This window comes from Barbatula barbatula (assembly GCF_947034865.1).
Source record: "Barbatula barbatula genome assembly, chromosome: 9".
NCBI lineage: Eukaryota > Metazoa > Chordata > Actinopteri > Cypriniformes > Nemacheilidae > Barbatula > Barbatula barbatula.
In genome coordinates, this window is record NC_136772.1 from 19,707,751 (window position 1) to 19,719,022 (window position 11,272).

An 11,272-nucleotide genomic window follows, 5' to 3' on the forward strand; every position below is an offset into this window, starting at 1 on the left:
TAATACATATCCAGCTGTTGGTTTATCTATAAGATTGACAATGATGTTGTGGTTGAATGCCTAATGCATATTGATTTAGAGACTGGAGAATGGGTAGTAGGTAGGCCGTAATCCCAAGAGTAAACTATTGGCAAACATGTGACAAATACATGTCAAACCAGTAGATAATTACAATATATTGATATTAAAATGTCATAGTCATCCTCTTTTATTCTTTATTAATATGCCACTGATTCAGTGTAACAATTATATTTTTAAGGGCGCTGACTGTGCATCTGATGAAGCAGAACTATGCTGCCGCCAACTGTTCAGATACTGTCAGTGTAGCACTTGTCTCATACATGTGAATTTTCCATTATACTGCAACTACGTATATTGTTAAAATAATCATTATTTTCCTGCATGCAAAATATTACGTTCGACGTGTCTCATTACAAATACAGGGCAAATTGTTTTTAAGAATGTTGTGTCTTATTTGTTTGCATGCTACTTACCATTATCTTTTGATTATTTTTCTAGTGAATTACTTTGAATTATTTTATTTTAAACATGACGGCATTATTAAATATTCAATATGTTAAAGGTGATCTTATTTGCATTTTTGAATCTGTCAAAATTCATTGTGTAACTCCCCTTTACCCTCTCCACTGCCATTTTACCTTGGATGGAATTTGTATATGTGTGTTTGGTGGGTTGCTGGGGCAACAGGAGGGTGTTTTTGAAAGTTGACCCACTGGGCACCTCACCCCATTTCCCATAAACCCAGCCCATCCTCGGTTTCACATGTCTTGGCATTAGACACCTAATTCCCTCGCATCTATACGTCCAATTGCGCATGTGTGCATGAGATCTACACATTATCTTACCAGCAGATGTTTTGTGTTTTATTATCTATCCAGTGAGACAATGCTACTGCAGTCTTTTCTTTTAACACTCCAAGCTTTTGTTTAAAATGACTTCCAAAAAGGTTTAGAATAGCCAAACATATCAGTCTATTTTTTCTCCTCCACACACAATGGAAAAGCCATTTTAATTAAAACCATGCCAAACTTGTTTTTTAGGCAGAATTTACACTAAAAGGTGTGATGAATTGCGTCCAAACATGTGAACACTGAAGATGACTTTAACGGTTATTGGTGGCGAATGTGTGTTTGTGGTTACCTGGCAACATAAACTCTGTGTGATGTGACCTTGTCAGAATTCATTTTTAAACTGCTATCTTCCCTCCTGACACATGCTGCTCCCAAAGTTCCTCCGTGAAGTTTCCTGAACCTGATCTCATAATGTGCCAAAAATAAATGATATTTTTACAGTCGTGATGAAGCACACGTATTGGAACACTTTTGTCAGAAGGTTATATTTGGGTCTGATCTTTAAAAATGACATTACTGTTTAATTGTTTGTGACACAACATGTTGTGACATCTTGTAGAAACCCTCTTATAAATATACAACACACACACACACACCACACAGAGCACATACAGTAAGTCTTCATGATTCTATTAACAATTTAACTGACTATGACTAAAACCATGTTAGTCTTTGGTGTCAATTTGTTTTGGTGCCTGGGCAGCTACAAAGTCATCAGACAAATGGTGTTAACCTGTAAAGATATATAGAGAACTGCATTAAGTTCCTTGAAGCACTTTTTAACAAGACAAATACATTCTACTACAACAAAAATGCCAGATAACTACATTCACACAAATTAATTGATATACTGTATACTGTACAGTATAAAGGATTCGCTTATCATCAGCATTCATTTTCACAGCTTTTAAAATACTGTATATGTAAACCTTGAATGTTAATTCTGTATAAGCAATTCTTAATCAAGTATTCTGAGGTTGTAAAGCTGCTGTTCCGTCATGTCTACTTGTTCTCCAAGAGGACCTGAGGAAATCACGCTGATGACGGGGTTCAGACTGGGGATCTATTAATAGCTTTCAGAGCAGCAGCTGTGGAGTAACACTGGGTTCTTAGTCACTATGGCTGCCTAACGGGACAGTCATGAGGGTCAGAGTGCTGTCGCTCTTATGTGGCGTCACATGTATTTAATGAGGAACAGTTTCTCATCTGCAAAAACATTCATGATACATTATGATAAATTGGGAGCATTACGTAAATTAAGATAAACATCCCTTATTAATTACAATCCTATAAAATTATTCTATCATTAATTCAAATTAACCATCGTTTTATTATAGTAAGCATGATTTTAGTGATGATTGATTACTTTTTTATATACTATTTTGTTTACTACAAAATACCATTAAAATGTAGTTGCAGTTCCTTTCTGGTTTCCATGGTGTAACTACTTCTATAGTAAGCATGATTTATTTTCATAAGGGATCATCTCTTTCATAATGTTCCACATTTAGTGAACGGATGAGGTGATATAAAGGAAATATTAAGTCTTCACATGATGGTATACTGTAATGCTTTAGATATATACATATATGCAGCGGCAGTTTACAATGTTAAAAGGATTCAGACAGGCAAACACGTGCGATAAACACAAAGAAACAAAAACACTTCACACAGCACAAAAATTTGAATAACACTCAGGTTCAAATCTATGAATAAGATTGTGTCACATGCTTTTATTACTTATCTTCCAAAAACCTAAAAGGGGAAAATCTTTTCATCATCATCACCACTGTAACCAACCAGCCTGCCCACCTGTTGAGCTACTCTGGTGCCAATATCATTCAGAGGATCCTGGATTTTGTGCAGAAAACAAGGAACCTTGCTTTTGAGCAGAAACTCAAATATGGCAACTAATTTTACAGACATTTTTCAGATTTTGACCACATTTACATTATGTTCTATGTGGAACATGTACATTATTATATAAGCACAACGATGCACATACAATATTTAATGTATTATTAGCATTGTGGTACGAGACCTCTTCCCGGCATGTAACCTCTTATTGTATGTAGAAGACGTGACAGCACATTCTACATTGCATGGCCTGCTCTAACTATACCTTATCAGCTCTCACCCCCTCCATCTGCTCCACCCAGCTGCTGGAAACTAGACCTCATGACAGCTGAAAAATCTAAGTTCCGGACAGAGAGAGAGAGAGAGAAAGAGAGAAGAGAGAAGAGGGGGGACAATCTGTGGGGTCATACCAGTAAAAGTGGGTGGGAGCTACACTATATATATAGTCTGGCTTTGCCATTTTGCCTCATTCGACCACACAGCCCAAAGCGACACAACATTTGCACACTATACAAACCTCAAAGACCCAGTCATGAGCAAGAACTATTCAGCTTCCGCCGAAACGGCCTCCTCTTACCGTCGTACCTTCGGCTCGGGCCTGGGCTCCGGATTCAGCTCCTCCGCGTTCTCTGGTCGGGGTGCCTCTGGTTCCTCACGAATGTCCTCCAAAGTATATGAGGTGACCAAGTCCTCTGCTCCTATCTTCTCCAGCCACCGTGCATCCAGCTCTTCATACGGAAAAGGCTCGTTACTACGTTCCTATACCGGAGAGAAGTTGGACTTTAACTTGGCTGATGCCATGAACCAGGACTTCCTCAACACACGCACTAATGAGAAGGCAGAGCTGCAACACCTCAATGACCGCTTTGCCAGCTACATCGAGAAGGTCCGTTACCTCGAGCAGCAGAACCAAGCCTTGCTGGTGGAGATCGAACGCCTGAAGGGCCGTGAGACCACGCACATCTCCGAGATGTACGACGAGGAGATGAGAGAGCTGCGTAGACAGGTGGATGCCGTGACCAATGACAGATCTCGCGTTGAGATAGACAGAGACAACCTGGCCGATGACCTCCAGAAACTGAAAATGAGGTGAGAGGTTTAAGCTGTTAAGATTCAGGACAACGCGTGACATTCAGATATTTTTAGAATTACTTATTTAGATTCAGAGTTAGGCATCATGTCTTCATGTTATTTCATTAAATTTAGTTTGACAGCCTCTACGTTTAGGGTAGCAGGACAGAGATGCCATAGATGTTGGGGCTTATAGCTAGATTTTCAATATTCTGAATATTCTGAATATTCAGATATGAAAATGAGAAAATCGAATAGTGTATATTTTACAGTCCTAATGTGTTGAACGTTGTGGTTTTCTCAGACTCATAATCACAAACTTTATAAAGGTAGAGTGACATTTAAAGTGGCTTGCAATAAGTCACATAGTGTGAAACTGGAACAAGTTATGATGATGCCTACATCTCTTGCATGTGTCACTGAGCTGTTAGCTTGGGAAAGGACATCACTACTTCACCGAACTCATCACCACATATGAAAATGTGATGTTTGAATTGTTGCATTTGAAAGGAATATATAATCATTCAGCAACAAGTAGCAATGTGGGCAGCAGGCGAATAAAACCTACAAAGGAATTTGTAGACGAAATGGGTTATAAACACCAACACAGACAATATGCTTAAATGCTTTAACATATGGCCGTACAGTATTTCCAATCACTGACAACTCACTGATGTCTATGTATGATGTTGGAAAAAGTAAAGAGTGATATTTGCAAAAGGACCCAGAGTCATATTACACATCGCCCAGATTAGACTGCTATTATTAACCTCTTCGAAATACCACCCAGCACTTCAGAGAATGCACAACCCTTGAAATAACTCTTATCTCAGTCATAGGCCCTCACAGAGTGAGACCCGGGTGTCTGTATGTCTGGGTGCATTGCACTCAATGGACCCACTTAGCATGGCCTACATTATCAACACTAATTCACGATAACTGTCCAACTCCTACTAAAAGCCATTTATATGAATATACATTGCTTTAAATTGACCTCGCAATGAGAGATGTTCAAATAATGTACGAAGATGATAAAGGACTAGTGTAGTGATGAGTTATATGAAAACCACCAACAATGCTTTAAAGCTTTCCACTGTTTGGAATTGATCATAAAGCCATTAACTTTAGCATGGCATTATATACGACATGACGACTTTCATCTCCCTGATGAAAATATGAGATACCAGCTGACTGCCAACAATTACTCTTGAAATAAGATATCTGGCACATTAACAACATGCCTGTTTCAGAATGTTCAGGGACGTTTACATTAGGACGATGCTATGTATGATTCCAAGCAGCATGTGAGGGTATGGCGTGCCATCTTGATCTCTGTGAATGAAGAATGGCAACTTCACAAGGCCTCTTAACATATTTCTGAGTACATTCAGGTCATGTTGGCATTTAAAACAAGCTTCATTTCAGGCCATGACAATATACTTATTTAAAACCAACTGATTTAAACAGAATAGAGTACATTTATTTTCTCCTGACATGTTGTGATAAAACTGTAAGCTGATGGTTGCTTTCCTTGAAGATTTACAACAGTTATGGTGACCCTATCTCTATCTCCTATCTCTTTCAGACTCCAGGAGGAGATCCACCAGAAAGAAGAAGCTGAGAACAACCTCTCTGCATTTAGAGCTGTACGTTACTTTCATGTGTCCTTGGAAAACCTTTATTTTAAGAAAACACTTGCACTGAGAAACACACTGAAAATGGCACTCAAAATGTTTTTAAAAAATCAATACAGATACACTGCAAAAAATCTGTAATATTCTGTCAGCTGGGGCACCAGAAAAAAACATTAAACCAAAATGATTAATTAATGATTAAGTTTTGCATGCTTTTTTACAATGAACTTGTAAATTAGCAGTTTATTTCAGTAATTTAACACTTCCCAAAAATACATTGAAAATTCTGTCTAATAAAGAATATAACCAACACATTTCTACATTGTTGATACAGTAAAAATACAAAGAAATCACATAGTTTTTTTATCTTTTGCAGGATGTAGATGCTGCCACTCTGGCCAGGCTGGACCTGGAAAGACGCATCGAGAGTCTTCAGGAGGAGATTGCATTCCTCAAGAGGATCCATGAGGAGGTTTGTACAAATCAACATTTACATTTATTCAATATTAAGACATTCAGTGACCTCTGATTTATATATGACACAAAGATTATTTTTAGGCTATGATAATACATATCTTTCCATAATGGTGAGAGCTTTCTGCACGCTCTTTAATCTCAACCGCCCAGCACTCCCTGCTGCATTCTTAACATACAACACATACACTGACCTTTAACTGACAGGCCTCTGAAGTCAAGGTCTTTAAATGTCCTTTCTACTTTTTATTTGACATGTAAGGATGAAATGGTCACATGTGCATGCGTTTGTGTGTCAGCTGGCCTTGACAGTAAGGGGGCAGTGTAAGGCTGTGAAACAGATGCATCCCTATAATTAAACAGAGACAGATTCTCTAAAACACAGTTGTGAGCAGGGGGGTTGGAGAAAATAGCCTTACAAGGCCTCAAAGTCTTACACTTACAACAATAGCAGTTTTAATAGACTTATTCATTAACATGTTTGGATAGTTTAATCTAATACAGTATAGCCAGACCTACAGTATATTTGACCAAAGAGCAGAATGTCTAATTTACAAATAATTCAGCTTGTTTGGGCTGGATCCATTTTATTTAGATGGGAAGAGACCACCCCATGGTTGGACAGATTGTGGACAGTTTCCAAGTTAATATACATCAACGGTTGGGTTTGTCCATGTTTGACACAACCCAGCATTGTTAGCGTGTAATGACAAACACAGGTTTTTTTTAGTAAAATGTTTTTAAAGTTTTAACATTAAATCTTTTTATTAGGAAATCCGTGAGCTGCAAAACCACATGCAGGAGAGTCAGGTGCAGATCCAAATGGACATGTCCAAGCCAGACCTCACTTCCGCCCTGAGGGACATCCGCACGCAGTACGAGGCCATCGCTGCCAAGAACATCGGAGAGGCTGAGGAATGGTACAAGTCCAAGGTCTGTATTAAAGATTTTTAGATGATCTGTTCCTTGTCACTATCTACAGACTATGAACTATGGCTATTTGAGGTAACCTATCATCTGCGTTCCTCAGGTGTCAGATCTGAACCAGGCGGTAAACAAGAATAATGATGCTCTGAGACAGGCCAAGCAGGAGACCATGGAGTTCCGTCACCAGATCCAGTCTTACACCTGTGAGATCGACTCTCTCAAGGGAACTGTAAGTCTTTAAAGATCCTGTGGGCTCTAAACCAAATGTTGTTTCCAATCCAAAGCAAGTATTAGCTCAGACTCAGCACACCTGATTCCGGCTTTACTCATTATGAAGCATTTCATATTTACCCAGGTGCTCTATGAGCAAATTTAATTCAGCAAAGAACCTCAAATGATAGTCTGCGAAGCACTGTCTCTCTAGAGATGTGGAGTGCAGAGAAAAATATTAGAAAAATAACATTTCAGGTATTATGTAATGAACATTTTACAAATAAGACATTATTTTTGCAGTTCGTAGTAGTGTCATTAATGTGTAGAATAATAATCAATTCATCAACATATTTAAACACCTGCTTTGTACCTTAAAATATACTGATAGCAACCATAATACACGGACCAAAAGGATGATTTATCGAGAATGAGTTTAAATTATTCACAATTGGCATCTCTGTGTACTTTGTTTAGCAAGCCACAGAATAGGGTAACACACATGACTCTAAAATAATCCCATAAAATATGTCTTTAAATCTACAATTTGTATTGTGCATAAGTACAAAAGCATCTTTCCTTTTTTTATTGAAACTGCACTCAATAATTCAGTGTTTATACATTGTGCAAATACTTTCATACAAAGTAAAAATGCACTTTTATCGGTACATCTGTTACCCAATGACTTAAAGGGATAAGAAATTTCTGTCATCATTTACTTACCCGCACGTTGTATACAATTCTTTGTTCTTCTAATGAATACAAAGATGTGTGAAGGTGACTTTCATTGAAATAATCTTTTTTGATCGTTTACACAAAATAGAGAAACTTTGAAGAATCTAGGAGGAGCTTTTTTTTGAGTCAATGATGTCCCAGAAATGTCAGTTGCTAACATTTATCCAATTTTAACATTTTTGGAACAACTTGTTCATGTTTGTGTAGTTCATGACAGAATTTCCATTTTTTGTGTGGAGAATTCCTTTAATGAAATATTCTACCAACTGAGCTACAGAAAAATGACTACTCTCTAACTTTTGTCAACTTCCTTTCTACACGCAGAATGAATCTCTCATGAGGCAGATGAGAGAGATGGAAGAGAGATTGGGTAATGAGGCTGGTGGATACCAGGACTCCATTGCCCGTCTGGAAGGAGAGATCGCTAAGATGAAAGATGAGATGGCTCGCCATCTGCGTGAGTACCAGGATCTGCTGAATGTAAAGATGGCACTTGATGTGGAGATCGCCACCTACAGAAAACTTCTGGAAGGAGAGGAGAGCAGGTAAAAGCAGCAAGAAAGAGTATTCAAATAATGCTTCACAAATTGTGTTCAGTTTAATAATAAAATTTGAGCAGTAGTCAATTCATTTATCTTTTGTTAAGACAAAATAAAATGTTTTATATAAGTATGTTTTTAGGAGGTCTTAGCCCTCTGTGGTCTGGTAAACTTTACTTAGTAAACTAATTTCAAAGCATTAAATCGCATCATTTTTGTCATATTTTTTTCAGGATTTCCTTGCCTCTGCAGTCATTTTCCAGTCTGGGTTTCAGAGGTAAGTTGGCATATGTTGATAAGAGGAATCTGCACACTTTTTCTTCTTGCCTTCTTCATCCACCAGGGGGGTGGTCAAAACCATTGTGTTCAATACTTAGCTCTGCTTCCGCCTCTGTCTTGTGCTTAGTATACCTCAACCTAAGATGATAATCTTAACAATAATACAATATGTTTATTTTTAATATGCGAGGGTGAGTTTAATAATGCGGAAATTATGAATTGTGCCATAGAGACCAGCCCAGAGCAGCAGTCTCACCAGCAGCAACAGCGTTCATCTGAGGTTCACTCTAAGAAAACAGTCCTGATCAAGACTATTGAGACCCGCGATGGCGAGGTAATGTAATATACAAACACACATAATGTACAAACATACATTTTTAGGCTTGTCATGTCTTAATGCAGGTATTGTGGTAACTGCTTAATGAATTCATTTCATATGTAGGACTGCCAAAAACATAAGCATATGAGCATATAAAGCATATACTGTATTTACGCATGTGTGGATTTGATTTCTCAATTATGAGAACTCCCTTTTGCCAAAAGAAGAAACAAATAAGTCAATAAAATAAATAATTCTATTTGAGATTAGATTGTTTTAAACAGTTTATCAGGCTTGTTTCCTCACCTATGTGTTAAACTGTTAAAAATTCAACACGATTTTTCCAAATCTTTTCATTTCGTGAGATTCACGATGTTCCAAATGTTCCAAAACCACATTGTTTTTGCAAGCAGGCAAACTTCATGTATTAGTTAACTTTTTTTGGATTAGTTGTTTAACCACTAAGATCTCAGATTTCCCCCTGCCCAAAAATGTCATTATCATACACAATACTAAACTCCACACCATCACAGAAAATATCTACATGTTCATAATATTTTAACATGGCCATATTTTTCAATTCAAGCACTGTCTCTTAATGAAGAATCACCCATGTAAAGAAAGTGCGTAAATATGTGCATAAATAAATCATTATCATCCAAATCATTTCCATTTTGCTCCAGTCTAGGACCAGTAGTGAGGGCATGAGAGCCCTAAGTGCTCAGTGTGTAAGTTGAGCCGTGGCTTGTTATCTCATCCGATTCCTCGGTCCTTTTCCTGAACACTTTCCCAAACCTGCTCTTTATTAACCAGCACTGAGGCACTGTAGACTCTCAGATCCTCCCATCCTCATCTGTATACCAGCTCTCTATCTCCAGTTTGCTACACACTCTGTGAGATTCAGCAGAACACTATTTCACACTGCACCCGCCTATTCATTCACATCACAGCAAATGCTGTTTTGAAACTAAAAGTTCCTCCTAACTGTCTCTGTTTCTTATTACTATTCACTCTGTCTGGAAGTTCCCTGTTATGCATATTTGTGCACACGGCGTATGTCTCCTAACACTTTCACTCACACATTGTTTTTTCTCTTTAGGTTGTCAGCGAGTCCACACAGCACCAGCAGGACATCGTGTAAAGCGCACAAAACAAATTTCTAAGCTTAACTTACCTTTTTACTGATGGCATCAGGTTGTTTATGTACATCCTCGTTGTCATGACCCATTACCAAAGTGTTTGTTGATGACACACAATGACAATAGGCAGAGAGCAAACAAGAGAAGGAGGATGTTAAATCAAATCGGTGATACAAATAGAATGAAGAGCCCCTGAAAGTGAACAGTTGATTTGGAGTTTGTGTGAAATTATGTGTGCATGTGTGGTTGGGTCATTTTTGAGCATTTGTATTCCACCTCTTCAAAAGACACAATAAAGATTGATAGTATTTTTCTCTTATGTCATTGAAGTTATGGTTTGTGTGCTTTTGGTTTTAGATTTTTCTCATTGTACATTTCATAATTAGAATTTGTAGAAAAGGAGACTAGTTGTCTAGTTGTCACATTTCACTCTGAAGAACTTCATTTTTAGCTTACTTTTTTGAATATACAGTTGTTCATTTCTGTTTATGCACAGATTGTACGAATTGTGGCTACAAAATAAGTTATTAAACAAGGTTTTAAACATTTTAAAAGTATCACACCACCACCACCCTTTCTCATTATCAGCTTACACTTACCTCAGTTTATATAAACATCATCATAACAGTAATGAATGCCTTTTATTAGATAACTGTGACCTTTATATGAAGGTCTCAGGGCTGTCCTGTGTTTCAGGCCCACATCTGTGTGTCACTGCAAGCAGGCTGGCACATAAAAAGCCAAAAACACAGGGAATATCATAGAATAGTTCAATAGCATAGAAGAATACTTCTCCAATGTATTTTAGGTTGACCTGAGCCCATGCGCGGAGTTTGCGGGGGGGCAGGGGGAGCATTGCCCCCCCTGGCGACTGAAACGGGTAATTGCATTGTTTCAACAAAAAAAATAATTGCATTCTTTAAAAAATTATATATTATAAATATCTTAAATAAGGATAAGGAACTGGCTGCGGTTGACGATGGGAGCAGCCAGGTTTTCCTCTCTTGCGATCCTTCACATCGAAAGCGACATTACGGCCAAGCTCTCACCTGAGACCATTATCGACGCATGTGCTGGACGCAAAAAACGAAAATTACTGTTGCACTAGTCTGGACAATGTCTAGGTCTGTAAATTTGATTTCTCTGCCAAATAACTGCTTTAAACTCAACACACTGCTTTCAATATGCTGTCTTTTGAGGGATGGGGACGGGGGTC

The 11,272-nt window shown here is 38.0% G+C and overlaps 1 protein-coding gene across 1 annotated transcript; it reads left to right on the forward strand.

The window, feature by feature from the left end:
- The first annotated feature begins 3,081 nt into the window (after positions 1–3,081).
- desma (desmin a) lies at positions 3,082–10,374 on the forward strand. The gene is made up of 9 exons (XM_079465176.1): positions 3,082–3,818; positions 5,386–5,446; positions 5,811–5,906; positions 6,680–6,841; positions 6,939–7,064; positions 8,105–8,325; positions 8,553–8,596; positions 8,829–8,932; positions 10,017–10,374. Exons 1-9 carry the CDS (start codon positions 3,262–3,264, stop codon positions 10,056–10,058), a joined length of 1,413 nt encoding a protein of 470 aa, XP_079321302.1. The 5' UTR covers positions 3,082–3,261; the 3' UTR covers positions 10,059–10,374.
- The last annotated feature ends 898 nt before the right edge of the window (positions 10,375–11,272 follow it).

Excerpts from the sequence above, each read along its gene's own strand:
- desma (XM_079465176.1), top strand. The coding sequence starts at position 3,262 with ATGAGCAAGAACTATTCAGCTTCCGCCGAAACGGCCTCCTCTTACCGT. Across the intron at positions 8,326-8,552 it reads CTGGAAGGAGAGGAGAGCAG|GATTTCCTTGCCTCTGCAGT; the intron begins GTAAAAGCAGCA and ends TATTTTTTTCAG. Across the intron at positions 8,597-8,828 it reads TTCCAGTCTGGGTTTCAGAG|AGACCAGCCCAGAGCAGCAG; the intron begins GTAAGTTGGCAT and ends ATTGTGCCATAG.